The sequence below is a fragment of the Apteryx rowi genome, unplaced genomic scaffold (genome assembly GCF_003343035.1).
Source record: "Apteryx rowi isolate R43461 unplaced genomic scaffold, aptRow1 scaffold_2, whole genome shotgun sequence".
NCBI classification, from domain to species: Eukaryota; Metazoa; Chordata; class Aves; order Apterygiformes; family Apterygidae; genus Apteryx; species Apteryx rowi.
This window is the reverse complement of record NW_020448307.1, coordinates 5738605-5756640: the sequence shown is the minus strand read 5'-3', so window position 1 is coordinate 5756640 and position 18036 is coordinate 5738605. Positions and strand designations below refer to the sequence as shown.

The 18036-nt window shown below is 39.9% G+C and overlaps 2 protein-coding genes across 12 annotated transcripts in view; one reads left to right on the top strand and one right to left on the bottom strand.

The window, feature by feature from the left end:
* HNRNPAB (heterogeneous nuclear ribonucleoprotein A/B) overlaps nucleotides 1–18036 on the bottom strand; it is a 27352-nt gene that overhangs the window by 8548 nt on the left and 768 nt on the right. For 2 of the 7 annotated variants that reach the window (XM_026063247.1, XM_026063246.1), the window contains exons 3-8: nucleotides 14916–15084; nucleotides 14671–14829; nucleotides 14130–14261; nucleotides 12371–12479; nucleotides 12125–12277; nucleotides 11962–12046 (exon numbers count right to left, since the gene is read on the bottom strand). In XM_026063247.1, coding sequence (XP_025919032.1) covers nucleotides 11976–12046; nucleotides 12125–12277; nucleotides 12371–12479; nucleotides 14130–14261; nucleotides 14671–14829; nucleotides 14916–15084 — 793 coding nt within the window. In that variant the 3' untranslated portion in view covers nucleotides 11962–11975. Of the gene's footprint in view, nucleotides 1–11383; nucleotides 12047–12124; nucleotides 12278–12370; nucleotides 12480–14129; nucleotides 14262–14670; nucleotides 14830–14915; nucleotides 15085–18036 lie in introns of those variants that run through there. The other 5 variants (XM_026063245.1, XM_026063244.1, XM_026063249.1 and 2 more) reach the window with 5 other exon arrangements.
* Nucleotides 20–9315, top strand: PHYKPL (5-phosphohydroxy-L-lysine phospho-lyase). Of its 5 annotated transcripts, XM_026063243.1 has the most exons (12): nucleotides 1646–1972; nucleotides 2865–3024; nucleotides 3681–3755; nucleotides 4603–4690; nucleotides 4784–4900; nucleotides 5097–5179; nucleotides 5482–5707; nucleotides 5972–6126; nucleotides 6704–6793; nucleotides 7017–7147; nucleotides 7598–7654; nucleotides 9137–9315. In XM_026063243.1, exons 1-11 carry the CDS (start codon nucleotides 1918–1920, stop codon nucleotides 7624–7626), a joined length of 1209 nt encoding a protein of 402 aa, XP_025919028.1. In that variant the 5' UTR covers nucleotides 1646–1917; the 3' UTR covers nucleotides 7627–7654; nucleotides 9137–9315. The 5 variants fall into 5 exon arrangements, 4 of the variants coding, with proteins under 4 accessions (XP_025919026.1, XP_025919028.1, XP_025919027.1 ...); XM_026063241.1 differs by adding an exon at nucleotides 20–522 and having other exon boundaries at nucleotides 1854–1972; nucleotides 7017–9315; XR_003253065.1 differs by having other exon boundaries at nucleotides 7017–7654.

The following is an 18036-nucleotide window of genomic DNA, read 5'->3' as shown; positions in this document are numbered from 1 at the left end:
GGCCGCAGGGCCGCGGCGCCGCTCGGCGCCTCCCCGCCCGGCGCCGCTGCCTCTCCGGCGTCCGCAGCCGGGAGCAGCTCCGGCGGCTCCGAGCCGCTCCTCGGAAACTGCCATCGCTCCGCGGCCACGGAGGCGACCCCGGCTCCGCTGGGGATTACTTGAAACTAGCAGCACGTTTAAGGGCTAGTGGTGTTACTGTGCTAAACTTGGATTTAGAGCAGGGTCGTTGTTAACCCTTCCTGTTTCTGATACGGGGGAGAGGAATTATGAAACTAAAGCATAAAGATCCTTAAAGCCTGCGTGCTACCTAGCGTGCCTGTTCATACTTCAAACCGCACAGATCCACTTCGGGACAGCCTGGCTGCGAGCGCGACCTGGATCTGAACGAACCAAGCCACACCATCGCTGCAGGCTTGGGGGCCCTGGTGCAGAAACGCCGCGGGAACATCAGCCCTGCTGTCTTTCCTGCTCTGCTTAGGGCAGCCACTGTTGGCTGCTGCCAGGGACGGGATGCTGAGCGAGGTGGAGGGTTGCTCTGACCTGGTCTCACCTTTCAAAAATGTTTTTTATTGCACCAAAAACTTAAGAGGATTAACATATATCTGCCCAGCTTGATAGAATTAAATATAACTAGCAAGACTCACTTCCAAATTTTCAATTACGTCTTGTGTTTCAATTGACCTAAGAAATTCTTAGTTCTGTTGAATGCAAACCTGCTTCTATCTGACTGTAGGACCATTTTAATATAGTACACCTTGTTTTTGAAATAGAGGCTAGGTGTACGCTCAGTCTTTATCAGTAAATGTTTTATGACAGTAAAAGTTGGGTTGAAAGTGAACTTTGGAATTACAACTGTGCTAGATACACCTTTAATCCTTGTTCCCTGTAACAGGACAGATTGGTTACAAAAAGACACAGCCTCTGTACTAGCCTTCTTAGCATCTCTTCAACAGTCCTGCTTAGAACGGCCCCCCCACCCCCTGCAATCTTACTGCCAGTTAATACAGGAGCTATAGGATTCCTGCAGGGAAGGGACAGCGAAACTGTTTTCTCAATTTATCATTGCCCTTTTTTGTTCATTTGACAATGGCTTTATAGCTGTGGTCAAATTATTTCCTTTTTGTTTTGTATAAGCAACCTTTTACTAAATGAAGCAGGAAAAACTTTAAATAAAACAGACCGCATAGAAGCCGTGACGTTTGATTAGACTTCATTTTTGTACTGCTTTTCAGCCCAAATTAAATCTATGCAACTTCTATTTAGGCACACGCATGTTCCAATTTTTTTGGCAATTTATTTTAAAAGTGAAACAAAGCAAACCCACTTAAGCAGACCCAGCCTTGCAAATAAAATCACTCCAGGCTTCAGCTAAGATAATGAAGCTCTAGGGAGACATAAGAATCACCTTCATCATGCTATCTGGAGAAACAGGAGCTTAGAAGAGCAAGAATATAAAGAAAAATTATCTTAATGGGAGAGACAGGCACCAAAATGAGTTTCAAGAACACAAAAGGTAGATGGTGTAAACAGTAAGGAACCATAGTTAAGACCAGATGGAACTCTAGAGGCAAGTCCTATCTGTGTTCAGTGGCTGGATGTTCTTAGTGAAGTATTTTCAATTCTGCAAAGTGCTTCTCCCCTGCAGGTCCAACAAAATTTGAATATTAAGTCAAAGTCCTCCTTCCCACCCCAAGCTCTGCTTTAGGGGCTAGAAGTAGGATGACAGCACTTTTCATCTAACTTGGACAATGTCCTTCTCTTGATTAACTTAACTGAAAATGTTACTAGCAGAATGAACTATTTGATTTTTAGACTTCACTAAGATTTATTTGGAATTCTGATATTTGCTACAGCTCTTCTTGCAAGCTCTTTTTTTCTGATGATCCAGTGAAGATTGTCAAGGCAAAAGGCCAGTATATGTATGATGAGAAGGGAAGGCAGTATCTTGACTGCATTAACAATGTTGCTCATGGTAAGTTAAAAGTCATGTTATTTGGTATCATGTTTTTCAAAGTATAACAAGGAACAATCAGTACTTTTTACGATTGTTGCATTGTGTGGAGGGAGAGGATGTTTAATTGGAAAAATGGAAGAAATCTTTCTTGAGCTTATACTTTGGGAAATTATTGTCCACATTTGAATTTGTGTGCAGGAATGCAATGCTTTCTGGACTTGCTTCCTGTTCTGTCTTCATAGAAATGTAGTCATCTAACATTTAAAGGACTTCTTGCATGAAAGCTCAAGTCAAACGTCTAATTGTAAAACTAACAAATGACTTTGCAGTTTGCTCAATCTGTAAGTTACTGCTGGGGGTGTTCTCACAGGATCATTGCTCGGTGTGGTGCCTTAGTTGTATTTTATGAAGCAGATGTTTCTTTCTGACAGTATTTGAAATCTCTAGTCTCTAGAGTCAGTGCTGTCAATAATATCCTAGAACTATCCTAGAGCTAAACACATTAACTCTTTGAAAGCAAAGCTTACCTGCACAGAACAAACTCCAAATTATTCAAAATTATTACGAACAAATTATTCAAATGTCTCAATCCAAAATATCAAATTAGACACTACTCATTTTAGCATATCAGTTTCCAGTAGTCAAGTACAGACCAGGAAACACAAGAAGCAGCCACATTAAAACTTTCTAAACAAAAAAAGGAAAGTTTTTAAAACTAGCTTTCAAGGCATATTAACACTGTCTTCTGCTGACAATATCATTAATGCCCCATTGATGAAATACAATCAATCATCAGTGACAAGAGCTCTGTACTATTAGAAATACAGGTGCAAAGTCAGTATGTGTTTGTTGATGAACACCATGCATAATATGAAATAACTCTCAGACCCATCTCTCCACACTCTTGTAGTTGGACACTGTCACCCTGATATAGTAAAAGCAGCCCATGAACAAAATCAATTGTTAAATACAAATTCTCGTTATCTTCATGACAACGTGGTCGATTATGCAGAGAGACTTTCAAAAACACTACCTGAGAAGTTGTGCACCTTCTATTTTTTGAATTCTGGGTAAGTCAGACATAATAAAAGTGATGCTGTTTTTGCTATTTATGCACAGACAAGTATACTTTCTTATTAAAACAGCCAACTGCATGATCTGGTGTAGATAATTATACACCAGGAAAAAAAACTTTTTTTATTGTTGTTTCTGAAGAAACTGTTGTCCTTTTCAGAAGATTAGTAGCTCTGAAGTTCACAACTAGCAAGCTCTCTATCAGGAAACTAAACTAGTACTTCAGGAAGAGTTTTGTTTTGTTTAAAAGGCTTTGGACTACAAAGCATGAATGTAAAGCTTTACTATATTAGTTTCCGGTCTTTCTGACATGTCTTCTGAGTTTGGAATTACTTCTCCCATCAAACTTTAGTATAACAAGGCATATTTCTGCTTGTGGGGATTTTAACTGTAGTTTTAAAAAAAAAAAAAGGGTGGGGAAACTGTGTCAGAAGTACTTTCTGTACTCCTGCTTTGTAGAAAGGACTTGGTTCTTCTGCTAAACTGTCCTGCCTAATAGTGCAAAGCACTGTTTATTACTAAGGAATCTGTCAGTACCTTGCCTCTAGTTGTGTGTGTTCTCTTTGGAGGGAAACAGCATTGCAAGGGAGGTCAGAATTTCAAAACTCAAGGTATCTGCAGTGAAACACTTATCAAATTTTTCCACTTGTAGATCCGAAGCTAACGATCTTGCCTTAAGAATGGCGCGACAGTATACAAAACATGAGGATGTAATAGTTTTAGACCAGTAAGTATATTGGCAATATTTATCTACTGTGGGGAACTAGGTCCAATTTTGGTCTGTTGTCAGAGCATTTCTGAAAATCTGCTGTTTTAGAAAGAGCGTTGCCATAAGGTTGAGGGAAGTAATTCTTCCCCTCTGTTCAGCATTTGCAAGCCCACCTCTGGAGTACTGCATCCAAGCTGGGCTCTCTAGTACATGATGGACATCTACATACTGTGCTGAGTCCAGCAGAGGCCTGCCATATTAGGGAGCTGCACACTTGACAGGTTAAGAGAACTGGGTTTGTTCAGCCTTGAGAAGAGAAGGCTGGGGAGGAAATCTTTACTCTCTAAAACTATCTAATGGGAGGGCATAGAAAAGGTAGAGCCAGACTCAAAGATAGGTGGTTACAAGAAAAGAGGCCATGGACACAAGAGTTGGAACATGAGAAATTCTGATGAGACATAAGGAAAAACTTTTTCACCATGAGTGTAGTCAAATGAGATGCCCAGAGAGACTATGCAATCTCCATCCTTGGAAGATACTCCAAAGTAGGCCAGACAGCTCCCTTCCAATTTTTCTGCAATCTTGTAACACTACTCTTGACTTACACTGCTGTGATTCTACTCCTTGGCCCTCTAAAACCAATGAGAAGTAGAGAACTGTCCCCCTGCACACCTTATGTTTAGACATGCAAAAAATCCAAATGCTACTAAGCTGATTGATGGATGTCTCTGAGCTGTTCCCAGCTAAGTGACTATATTCCCATCAGCTGATATAGCCAGTCTACTCTTTAGTTGTCAGTCATGCTAATCCTAAAGAATTCTGATACTGAGGAAATTACTGCTTAGTTCTGCTGATTGTTTTTAAGTGCTTACCATGGACATCTGACATCCTTGATTGACATAAGCCCATATAAATTCAGAAATCTAGAAGGACAAAAGGAATGGGTCCACGTGGTATGTACTTTAGCCTATAACTATTGACTACTTGTAAATTTACTAAGTCTTATTTATGATATACTGAATAAAGGATACTCTTCCTTTGCACAGGCTCCTGTTCCAGACACATACAGGGGAATATACAGAGAAGACCATGAAGATTCAGTAACAGCCTATGCCAATGAAGTGAGAAATATCATTGACCAAGCACACAAGAGAGGCAGAAAGGTAAAAAACGGATTCCTGAATCATTTGTCTTGCCTTAGAAAGAAGTGAGCTATGCGACAGAGACTTGTACAAAAGCAAAGATCAAGTAATGAAGGATATTCACAAGAACTGGCTAAAGATGAAGAGCTTGGAAATTGTTAATGCAATTATAGTGACTTTCTGTATGTGTTCAAACATTACATGTTACATGTTTCAGATTGCTGCCTTTTTTGTCGAATCTCTGCCAAGTGTTGGTGGTCAAATCATTCCACCAGCTGGCTACTTTCAGAAGGTTGCAGAGTAAGTTGTCATCCATTATCTTAACTCTTTAAATTTAAAAATACCTCCTAAATACAGATGATAGGGAATTCTCTACCTACTGTGGCATAGCTTTGTAAGCACAAAAATACCTCTGCCTTTCCTATATTAGAATGTAAACTTTATATGGCAAAGACTTGTTTTTAAAAACACAGTACAGAATATAGACCTGCATAAGTTTGTTTCCTAAAGGTTTGTAAGGTAATGATTTCTGCATGTTCTTAAACACTAAATATTATGTTCAGTCTCCTCTTAAAGTACAGTAAAAATCTGTTCTGTTACAGGCACGTGCACAAGGCAGGAGGTATATTTATTGCTGATGAAATTCAAGTTGGCTTTGGCAGGGTTGGCAAACACTTCTGGGCATTCCAGCTTCAGGGAGAAGATTTTGTACCTGATATCGTCACTATGGGGAAACCAATAGGAAATGGGCACCCTATTGCCTGTGTAGCAACAACAAAAGAAATTGCAGAAGCATTTGCAGCCACAGGAGTGGAATATTTTAATACCGTAAGTACAAAGCTAACCAAATTCTCCTCTACGTAGTCTGAGTACTAAGACCATGACAGACAATCACGCAGCATTTTCATTAATACTTATTCACCTTACAGTTACTATTTGTTCTATTTACATCTTTTCAGTGTATAACTTCCTGTGTCCTGACTCCATCCAGTATAAGTGCCAGTATGCTCATGCATCACTGAGGCTACACTTTCAGTGACAAGATTGCATCTTTCCTTCCCCTGTCTGCATGTGTCCTTTTTTTGAACTCAGTTTGGAGGAAACCCAGTTTCATGTGCCGTTGGACTAGCTGTGTTAGATGTGATTGAGAAAGAACATCTTCAAGCTCATGCCACAGAAGTAGGCAACTTCTTGATGAACTTACTCAATCAGCAGAAAATCAAGCATCCCATCATCGGTGATGTCAGGTATCAGTACCTTATTTACTTTTTCAGCTGCTTTTTTAATTTGGTTCATCAGACAAGCATAGCAATAAACAACTCAAAATCCAACTGATATAATTTCACATAAGACAGAATTTTTTTAAAAAATTCTTCATCACCTGTGTTTTCAGCAAAAATAAGCCTGCTGTAGATTAAATCACCAGCTTGAGCTGATCAAAAGCCTGATGTGCTTTGCCACACTAAGCCAGTACTGCCTTACTGATTTCAACACAGCTCTGGGAAGACATACTTCTGATTTATTACTTGCTAAAAGAATTCACTTTCCTGTTTGAACTCCGCTTCAAGTATACAAAGAAAAGGCTTAATGAGCTGGATGGAAAATATACTTAAGATCTTGTCCTGCTTTATCATTCTGTGCAGAGAAAAGCCTGCACTGTATTACATTTCTGCAAAGTAGTACCTTTTCCATTCCTACCCAACAAAAATTAGTAATTCTCATGCACTTAAGACATGTTCTCATAAAAGCCTTTTCTCCATCTTTTTAGTTCATTTGCAGTTCCTTCTTCTGACTACAGCTTGAGCATTTGCTTTTCTTTTAAAGGGGTACTGGCTTGTTCATTGGTGTGGACTTAATTAAGGACCAAGCAGAAAGGACCCCAGCCACAGCAGCAGCAGAGTATCTGATAACAAGGTACAGGGGACAAATTTTTAGTTCTTCAGTGTGCCAGGCAAGCAAACCAATTTCTAAGTAATCTGTCATGCAGCAGTTAAAATGTAGCCAACTGGCACAGGAAAAAAAAAACAGTCAGTGCAGAATGGCATGGTCTCAACAGCCTCCACACTGATGCTTTTCAGTTTTTCTGAACAACATGCAAAGGTAGACATAATTCTTGTCCTCATCTCTCTCTTTCTAGGCTTAAGGAAGAATATATTCTACTGAGTACAGATGGGCCAGGAAGAAATGTGCTTAAATTCAAGCCCCCAATGTGCTTCAGTATGGAGGATGCAAAATTTGTTGTGGACGCCATTGACAACATACTAACAGGTACTAGTACAGATCAAAAAGCTCAGACTCTGCTTTACAGCGGTTGCCAATGGACTGCCTTAAAGTCAGTGCTGAGCAGCTAAGCCTGCTTTTCAGAAGTCCTGAAATAGAGATGGAGATAGTAGGTGCCGAGCACATACGGAAGTTAGTCTTTGAAACTTTTAGCCTTCACTTCTACTTTTGTTAGGGAACTTTACAGCAAAATTAGTCTATTTACTCCACCATTGTACAAGATTTAAAATAGTTTTGCTCTGGCACAGGCTAAAGTGCTTACCTACCTGAGCAAGGGAAGAGGTAAGTAAAAACTATCCAAATTTAATTCTTAAAAGCCATAATCTGGATGCATTTGCCACTTAGCTTTTATACAACTTGTACAATATTAACCAAGTTAGTCCAAAAACTTGTCTCTGTATTATGGTTTTGCTAAATTGTTGCTTAATATCTCTCCAGATATGGAAAAGCAATGCCTGAGCCAATAGGAAACATCCACTTGTTTTACCTAAGCAGGTATTTGTCTATCTTCACTGTTTACAAGTATTTAAAAAAAAGCTAGGGTTCCTAAATTTTGCTTGTTTGGACACTGTCACTGGCAGCAGAGCAGGACCAAGTTTCCCCAGAGATGCTCTTTTACATGGAATTAGTTTGCTGGGTTTTATAGCAATCTAGAGGCACAAACCAGATTTCTATACATCTGGCATTCACAGCTACTTTCTGTCATGCAGTCTGACACTTCTAGTAACGCTGTATGTATTCATTTGTGTGCAAGTTTGGTCCACCACATCCCAGAAATGCTTACTGCTAGCATGCTACGCTTGTCTAGGAAGCTTTGATAGCATAGTGTGCATGTCAAGGGTTGCTATGTCAATACATGCACACCAAGGCAAAAATAAAGCTCTTACACTAGCTGGTCAGTGTCTTTCAGTAACTTCAGACACAGTTACAGCTTTATACAGCTTTCACACAGTTATAGTCAACAAGATAACTACCTCTGAGCAAGCATTCCTTTAACTCCCCTTAAGAACACATGCTGCAGCACTCTACCTTCTGCATGCCAGTCTGGGAACATCCACTTAAGCTAAGACAGTTTTATGACGTGCATGAACAGTACTTTTAGTACCGGAGCTGATGTTTTACTTAACATTTGACTTTCAAATTATATTGCCTTCTCTTCTCTCAAGCATTTTCCTTTTAACTACTTCATAGGATCATGTCAGGTTTGTGGCTGTTATTGTTAGCCTTATACTCAGAAGTTCATTTGGGCATCAGTAAGACTCAGCCCTTAAGAAGTTTTCCAAACCTTGCAACTCCTAATATCTATTGAGGACCCTCTGTAGCTTGCTCAGAGAGAACATCTAGGTGCTGCTCATTTTGCCACGCATTCAGAGTGTACACTTACAGTTAAGTTTTTGCTCGTAATTCCTCATGACCACCACAACTTAATGCAACACACTTTAGTACACCTTTAACCTACTCTGATTAAAAGATAGCTAGGTGTGTTTTTAACCAAATGCCCAGTAAAGCTCTGGCACCCGAGCATGAACTTAACCTAATGTAATCACTAAGAATCCTACGGCCTTAACCCCACACCAGATTCACAACACTGTCTCTGACCTAAGGAAAAACATGCTTCTATTTCAGTGCAATAGTAGTATCTCATAGCAGGCACAAGAAAAATGTGTTAATATTTTATTTAGCAGGTTAATGGCAAGACATACAGCTGTTTGTACTACTTAGTCTTCAGAACAGAAAGATTAGTCACCAATGCCAGTTTAACTCAGAGGCCTAATGACTTGATGTACTTTTTTCAATCTAAACTAAGCAAGAAAAAGGCCTTTATTTTCTACATGAAATCAAGAATGCAAAATGCCTCTTAGTAAATACAGTACTAAGAACTGACACTTACATAATATGTAAGCGAAAGTGAGGCAATGAAGTAGATTCCTTTTTAATGTTGCTTTTACAAGAAAACGTAACATTTTCTTTCCATAGGTTTCAAGCAGTATTCAAGATCTACTAAGAAACATTTTTCTACTGTAATAATGCAAATTTAATCAGTCTAGCATGTCTTAAACCAGATAAGTTAGCTTTGATTTTGTTATTTTCAGTTATCTTGTTATTAGTAAAAGCTTTAGGAGAAATAAATCTTACAATGGCTTGTTTCAACTGTGGCAGAAGTGTGGTATTAGCTTTTTATTTAACATCCTATCTGAAACTGGTTATTAAGGAATCTATTTCTAGTAACTATTATGAACTAAGTTTTCTAAATTCATACTGTTTCAAGTTACAACTGTTTGAAAATTAAGATAAGCCAAAAGGTACTCCTGGTTTTGTCATCTGCTGCTGCCTATGCAAACTCCATTCTTGCTGTCTGTGCGCTCAGTCCTTCCCCGGCTCCTCTGACAAGTTTCAGAAGCCAGTTTCATGCTAATGAGGTCCTAGTAGCACTGCCTTCAGCAGATCTCAAATAGATTAAGTCAAAAACTTCAGTCTCAAATTCATAACATCAAAGAGGAACAGACAGCTGAGGGCCAGGAGGCTCTCAAACCTGTTCTTAGGAAATCCTCTGTCCTCAAGAAATATCCAAGTAGGATTAGTGAATTAGAGCACATGACAGCCATGAGAAACAAACTTGTGTACAAGCCCATTTGCATCAGGTAATTAGGTGTTCTTTGCATCAGACTTTTCACACAAAGGGAAAGCCAGCTCTGCAACAACATGTAGTATCCTCGGTTTCTGCTTAAGGCCATGTCACCTGCAAAGGAAGCCTTACCCGAGGACCTACTTCCTGAAAGAACCAACGTAACAGCCAGCTACCAAGCTGCTGTCAACTCACAAGCCAGAAATGCTGCAGCAGTACAGTCCTGCTAGATTTTTATGCAAGTTTCCCTTTAGAGGGCAAACTGCCTGCTAGAAAAATATTCTGCTGCCTCTTAGTTCACAAGAGAACAAGTAACAGGATGCAGTAGTTAAACATTTCAATTTTAAGTCTTCAGCTTTGAGACAGTAATACTTTTAAGTACTGTACTCATTTGTTCTAATGGACTGCAGTTTTGCATTTTCTTTTTAAAGTTGGACATGAGGTTACATACTCCAACTGTAAAGCTGTCATGTCAACTCTCAGACTGAAGCAGATTTTAAATCTTGTTTATACTCAAGAGTATAACTCTTGTATATACAGACAAGTCTCATGGATTTCTAACTTTATAGCAAGTTTGTTTTTCTCAAGGACAGCCAGTAGGGAGCAGCATATTATAATCTCTGCAGCAATAGCTGCATCCCTTGTAAAAAAAGTTGAAAAGATCACTAGTAACACCTGTTTTCTTACTTAGTTTACTTCCACTTATGATTCCCATTTGTTCAAATATCATTTATTACAAGAAAAAAATTGTTGTATTTTAGCTTTAAAGGGAAATAGAATCAAACTGATTACTGCAACAAAGATTAGAAGTTTACTTTGGGCAGCAGCACTGGAAGTATTTATGAAATTAAGTTTGGGAGGGACTATTCTGTAGCAAGATAGATGAATTACATAAGTTACTTCCTAAAAATAGTGAAAAACTAGTCAGAAAAGGAGACCGTATTTCTAGTTGGTCACTTATCTTCAGAGAAAGAGCCACATCTTTAGAGCCAGCTTTGTTGTTTTCCCTCCCACAACTTTAGTGGAAGTTCGTCAGCCTTTTTGGCATACAAAAAGGCTGCAAAATTCAGGCTTTGCACCAGTAATTTCATTTCTGCCTAGCCTGTCTTTCAGGGCAGGTATACAACTCTATTAGGAACTTGTGAAAATCCCTCAGACCTTAAGCAGTAAAACATGAAGGAAGTGCAGCTAGCTCTTTACACACCTCTTAGCTTCCTCCTGCCAGACTGTCTAGACTCCCAAGCCCTGCCTGAAACACAGGCCTCTGGTTCCACCTACAAGAACTATACAACACAGACACTAATACAGTTATGCTGAGCCACTGCACTTGCCTAGAACACGAGCCAACATCACTCCAGCAGAGCCTCCACAACAGCTGGGGAATTCCACCCAGGTTCTATTCTGTAGCCTCCAGGCAGCAGCGACCACAGTTTTTAGCTGCCCCTTATCTGCAAGCGAGCACAACTACCAATACAGCCCTCTAGTTTAAGAGCATTTAAGCCCAGCTTTTCATCTAGCAAGGTACTGCTGTGAACTAAGTTCTGGGAACAAAGTACTGGCGTTTTACTAGTACATAAGCTGAAGAATGGCACAAGACACTAGATTACGCCTTTTTTATTTCAAAAGCTAGGATAGCTTCAATATCCATGTCATGGTGAATCAGAACACATGTAAAATACCTTACAATACATTAGATTCCAAAAAGGTACCAAAAAGTACAGTAAAATTAACACTTCCATTACAGGAAATGTATGACACAAAAACAATACAAAATAAAAAGGTGGAAAGTGACACTGGTTCCCTAAGATGCATCTCATTCTGTACAACTGGAGTAATGCAGAGTCCATAGTTAACTCCAAGAGGCAGTCCCTAGATGCAGAGCTGCAGCTTTAAGCAGACCCTCAAAATCAGTTTCAGTTTAACCTATTAATAAAATCATTAATTAATATCTTCAGCAAGGCTGAAATTTACACACCACACTGTCTAGACAACTAGTATCTGTAAGTATTAAACATGTAAAACATTTCCAGGGAGCTCTTCCAAGTAAGATGCACATTTAACAGGCCATAGAAATTTATTGTAAAGTTAAATTTGGTACAGAACTGAATATCCATCTACAGCATTGTATACAAAACCTATGCAGTCATTTTCCAAAAGAGACCATGCCACTGCATACCTGAATAAGTTTGATCAATATGGCTTGTAGTTATTCTGATGGCCACCACGTCTTGGTGTCTTCCCATAATTTGCACTGCCTTGACCTATGAACAAGAGAACAAATGCATTAAACTGCTAATTAGTTATGTTTGCTGATACCCAATACAGTTCTCTTTACTTACTGTAATCATAGCCTGGTCCATATCCATAATACCCATATCCTGAATAATCATAGCCTCCATAGCCACCATAACCTTGCTGATAGCCGTATCCTTGATTCCCATAACCCTGGTTCCAGTAATTGCCATAACCTTGATTCCAATTTTGACTTTGAGCTATAGAAGGGAAAACCATCCACAAAATCCCATTTTAGTACACACAGCTTATTTTTAAAGTGTCCATACTAAAGTAGTGCGTGTAGTACTTACCACCGCCTCTTCCACCTCTGCCTCTTCCTCCATAGCTACCTCTTCCTCCACCACTACTGAACTGTTGCTGCTGGTATACTTCTTTTGGCTGTGCTACCTTAATCTCACACTGAAAATAAAAACCAAGGAAGAGTATGTATATTGTCTTATAGCAGCACTGCCCAACCTAACCCCCTAGGAAAGCAGGGAAGTTGTTCTGGAGGCAAAGGAGGTGTACCTGCTGTGCTCCCTGTCACGTGACCGAGACTACTGCACATCCAAAGGCATCTGATTTATTGTGCTGCCTGGGCAAAGGTAAGTCACAATTAGCTGTTCCAAGGCAGCCACTGCTTTCAGAGCTCTTTATACTGCCTATTCCCTACCACCAGCTTCCCCATGGAAGAGGTAGCACCCTGCCTAGCCACTACTATTCATGCAGTAGCAGCTGCCTTCTATCCTGCAGAAGGCTATTGCTCTCAGACCACTTCACCTGACCTATACCAACTGAAGAGCTACTGAGAGCAAGGCTCTGAGAAGCAAGCCAAAATGAGTTTTCCTGGCAGCCTTCCTATGCCTGGTACACTGCACATCTGTGTTGCACTGTGAAGCACATTTACCAACACTTCAAAATATCACCTATCAAATATTAAGACTACTGAAAAAGCAACCAGAATTGACATTTCCAAGACAGGTTCCTAAGGCACAGCTCAAACCATCAGCCACCTTCTACTTCCTGAATCTGTGCATGATCTGAGATGAAAAACTACTGTTGTCAACAGGACAGCTCCCTGTGATGGGAGCACCTACACAAAGCTGGAGTTCCCCATGTAGAAGATTCCAGGTAATCTACAGTTGTTTTTTTTTAATCACTATGACACAAAAATAAGCCATAATTACACAATACAGATATGATTTCTCAGCTCCCTTTGCACATGAGCTTTCATCTCTTCTGAAAACAAACTTTATTGCTCACTGCAGTGTCATGATAGCCACCAATGCATTAAGTTTGCCGATGTTTACTCTGTGCTGTGTCAGGACCAGTTTTAAACCAAGGGCAGTCTAAGTCACTGTGTCAGGCAATATAAACAGGTCCAATGGGGCTTTGAAGTTGCAGTATGTGGCTGGCACTGGCCACAAAGCAAGTGAAAAGGGACACATCCAGCCAGCACTCATCCTTTGCCTCCAGTGCTTTCTTCATTAGCATGACACCTGAGCCTCTATGGACTGCTGTACACTTATTAGCTATTCCACCAGATTACCACTGTCAGCTGTTCATTCACACCCTCCCCCACCACTTTTACAGTGGTTCAAATCACAGTGGTCTTGCCTGCCTCACTTCTAAAGGCACCTAAGGAGCCTGGGTACAAGTGGCAATAAGCATGCAGTTACTCTGTGGTTCTGAAGTTAGCACCAGTAAGCACTGAATTCATGCAGGTGCTCTATACTGAAATTCAATGTTTATCTGCTGGACTGGCTTATACTGCTATACTGGTACATGAACAAGCCAGTTTTCCTACATGTATTTTACCACAGTGCTATTAGATCCTTTACATATGAGAAAGCCTAACATATAGCAAGCAAAGCCACAAATACTGGCAAAGAACCTTGGCAGGCTCTATGAACTGAACTTAGGGCAACAAGCCTATTGTAAATAGCAAGCTGCCCTTATTGTAATTTGGGTACCTTGAAATCAGAGGTCTACAAAATCCTTCTCAGATTATGGATGTAGTGGTATTATGCTTAAAAACTTGGTCAAAGATCTACAAGTCAAAGTTTCTACCTTGCTTCCACTGACGTTATGGAATTTCTTCTCCAAGATCTTCTTCACTGGATCCTCTTCCTTGAAAGTGATGAACACAAAACCCCTCCTTTTGTTGGTCTTTGGATCCATGGGAAGTTCAATTGCTTCAATCTGAAGACACAAAATATTACTTCAGACTCATATTTTAGGACAGTAAGCGCATAACATTTGGGACAGTAAAACTGAAACCAAGTTTCATATCTATGCATATTATGTAATACCAAAGTTAAATATTCTTTCCTATAGTATTCCTAGCTTTCAGACCAGAGGTTTCAAGTTCACAGCATTTTAACATGAGATTAAATGGACTGAGTTAACAAAGACATGGTATCTAACTAGCAGTGTCAGCATTCAGCGTAATATCTGCTTTCCATGCTTTCAAGATGAGAAACCTCAGTCAGTTATGAAAGACTTGATGTACCTGAACAGTTAAGGTACTTTGCAACTTGCAAATGATTTGTTCACTAAATTCCATGAGAGACTACTCTATTTCAGTGGTTATTAATATAACATTACACACCTCTCCAAACTCTCCAAAGTATTCCCTGATTTTCTCTTCTGTGGCTTCTGGGTTAAGTCCACCAACGAATATTTTCTTCACTGGATCCTTTTTCATTGCCATGGCCTTCTTGGGGTCAATTAATCGTCCGTCTAGCCTGTGTTCTTTCTGTTCCAGAACCTGAAAGACAGTTTGGTAAGATTAACTCATCTGAAAAGTTTCACTACAAGTTAAGAATCTGAAATATGAACCTTAAAAAAAATCACCTTTTCAACACTCCCAGGTTCTTTGAAGAGAATAAATCCAAAGCCTCTGGATCTTCCTGTGTTAGGGTCCATCTTTATCGTACAGTCGGTTACCTCACCAAATTTAGTGAAGTAATCTTTCAAGTCTTTTTTGCTTGTATCCCAACTGAGGCCGCCAACGAACATTTTCCTGAAATTTCAAGGAGGTAAGAGCTAGTTAGGTACAGGAAATATTACAGAAAAGCACATTCAGCAAGATGCTCATACACATCCCAGGCATTGTCAGAAACAGGACCAGCTGTAAAGGCTAAGTAATCTTGCATTCTGTCAAAAGCTAGTAATGCTACAGGACTGCAAAAGGCTTTTCTTCTCTTTTCAAGGGAATGATACAGTGCACTCTTCAGTTTACTACAGGCTTAAGAAACACTGTAAAATTTGCCCCAAATATTCCCCATCAGTAACTAATGTTCTTTCAACAGTATTTGCAAAGTAGTATTGATTATCAATTACTGTCAATTCAGGTTTTGGAAAGAACCTAGGGTCATCTTACTGCTTTGAAAGCATTCAGGCTACAGAAGGTCAGCAAAAGCAAAATACTTCAGCTCTATTACCATTTGGACAAATGGTTATGAAAATTATAATCCCCAAAACCATCTGCAAAATTTAAATCAGGTATCTGTGACCCCTAAGAACAGTCTCATACAACCGATGGAACTTTGGACCTGCCTGTAACCAGCAGGTTATGCACTTCTTCCTGCTTAGTTACTGAACCTCATTATATATTTTCACCAGTACTATGAATTCAGACTATTAGTCTTTACTTTTATGAAAGGCCACCCTACAGTACTTCCCTGCCCACCTTCCCTACACAGAATAGCCTCCAGAACACCTCAGAAGACCAAATACTAGTGAAATGTGTGATACACAAGTGAAGCTAATATACAAAAATAAGATCAACCAGTAAAGCACTTTTCAAATGCCTCATTTCTTCAAATGAAAACATTAATAACCTGACTATTTTCCATTTTCAGAGTTTCCAAGGTAACAAACTAAGCTTTTTAAAAGCATTCGAGCCTTTTTAATCTAACTATAGACTAAATCAGAGTTGTTATTACTCCGTTTAGAGGCAACCTGAATTTGGCACTAGAAACTAGCAACACTTTAGAAACTAGAATACTCCTAAATAAAATTGGCTTTTGGTGTTAATGTGTAACTTTAATTTGCTAAAGTTAGCATCCATTTACATTCAAAAGGCAACATGAAAAAAAGTACATAGGTGCTAGTTTTTCTAGATTTTTCCTTCAACTGAAGGAAACATCTTCTAGGCTAAACCTGGAATTTTTCAGAAGATGAAGCTGTACACTCTTAACAGACAAGGGTCTAACCAAAGTGTGTGCTTTTTTTAGAACCATTACGATAGAGTCTTGCAGAAAAGATTTTACAAAATATTTACTAAGGCTTTCAACAATGGGTGAAAGCAAGGTAACTTGATGGCTTCATTCTCATCAGAATAGCTTACTGATCAAGAATAATTCTGCAAGACTGCTATAATCTGTACAGACTGACAATAGTTATGCATAACATACCCCAGCATCATTGAATGCAATTACAGAATGATCAAGAGAAATTCAATGGTGGTGGCAGGGGTTTTTGGGGTGGGAGTGGGGGGGATCTGTCTGCAGGTTAATTTTGAACTAAGGATGGGGCTACAGTACACATGTAGATATTGCCATGTGCTAAAAATCACCTCTTATCACAGCAGTAGGTATTACACTTTAACTTACAATCCTTTGCTTTGCAACTGTTGTGATCAATACCTGGGTATACTTAATTAAATAACACATGGTAAAGCCTTCAAAATTAAGGCTAAGATAGTCTTAGAAGTTACTTGGCTTCCCCTTCAGAGGGCCACACTAACTGGAAAAATGCAAGCTTACTCTCCTTTTTTCCCCTCACTGTATTAGTGCTCATAAATCAAGGTATGCTTCAGCTATTAACAAAATACTTAAGTGCTGGTGCCTCAGACTGCTCTTATTTTAAATGTTAAGTTTCACAGAGATGAATGCCTGTAACTTATTTTCTTAGAAGTTGCCTTTCACACAGATTTTGGGTCAAAATTTGTCACCTCTTATGTGAGAAAGGGGAAAAAATATAGCTTTTCAGAGCAGAATACTAAAAAAAATAAAAGAACAAAGAAATAAGAAACTTGTACAGAGCTCATGGGCCTAGTTCTCAATCCTTCTGGGGTCTGCAGAAGACATCCTGTCTGAGCTCATGGGAAGTGTGCAAGCCTTGCTTCTTCCCTTCAACTTGAAGTCTATCATTCTACTGTGGCTAGAGCTTTCCACTTAACCTGAAGCAGACAACCCTTTGGTTTAGAGTTCAGTGGTAACAGTTCGAATTAAGGGGTTCAAATTAAATACATGGGTCACTTGAATCACAAAGACTACCTGAGAAACAGGAAGGGGTTTTTTTTGGTCAAGCATATGCTTTCATAAATATATACTCACAAAAAAATAAACCGATCTGCTATGACAAGAAATAATTCATTTGTACAAAAGGATGCAGCTACTAAAGTACAGTCAAACTGCCTCGAGTCCTCTAAATAACACTCTTAAAAAATAAGCCTTTTTCTGACAATGCCGCAAGTAGTACACTAAAATCACCCTTACTAGTTTGGACACATTGCATACCATCTCAATCATACTGCTTCTCCTTTACTCTCTCCAAAAATACTGAGTCCAGCAGTGGCTTCCAAGACCAGGCTGGCTTTTTCACACATATTAGCAAAACAGGTTCGCGTTGACACCGACGCCAGCGCTGATCGGGCATGCAATCGCCAGAAAGTTTGAGCCAGCCCCCAGCCCCGACAGAAAGCAACTCCTTCCCCCCGCTCCCTTCGTCAGGAAGGGAAAACAAAAGAGGAAAACGCGGGGATGCCGCGTTTTGCGCGCGGAGGCAAATCCCCTTCCATTTTACGGCGTGAGACGGCAACAAACCCGCTCCCCCGCCCCTCCCCCAGCCACCACATGGCGCCAACAAAAGGCAGCTCCAGAACAAAGGAAGCGCTGGTGCTGCAGGCCGCCGGCTCACCGCCCGCCCGATCCCTCCGCAGCGCGGCCGCCCGCCGCCCTCCCCCGCC

What these genes read in the sequence shown, in the direction of transcription:
- PHYKPL (XM_026063241.1), top strand. Translation starts at nt 1,918, where the DNA reads ATGTATGATGAGAAGGGAAGGCAGTATCTTGACTGCATTAACAATGTT. An exon ending in CACACAAGAGAGGCAGAAAG is followed by an intron (nt 4,901 to 5,096) that starts GTAAAAAACGGA and finishes TACATGTTTCAG; the next exon opens with ATTGCTGCCTTTTTTGTCGA. An exon ending in TACTTTCAGAAGGTTGCAGA is followed by an intron (nt 5,180 to 5,481) that starts GTAAGTTGTCAT and finishes GTTCTGTTACAG; the next exon opens with GCACGTGCACAAGGCAGGAG.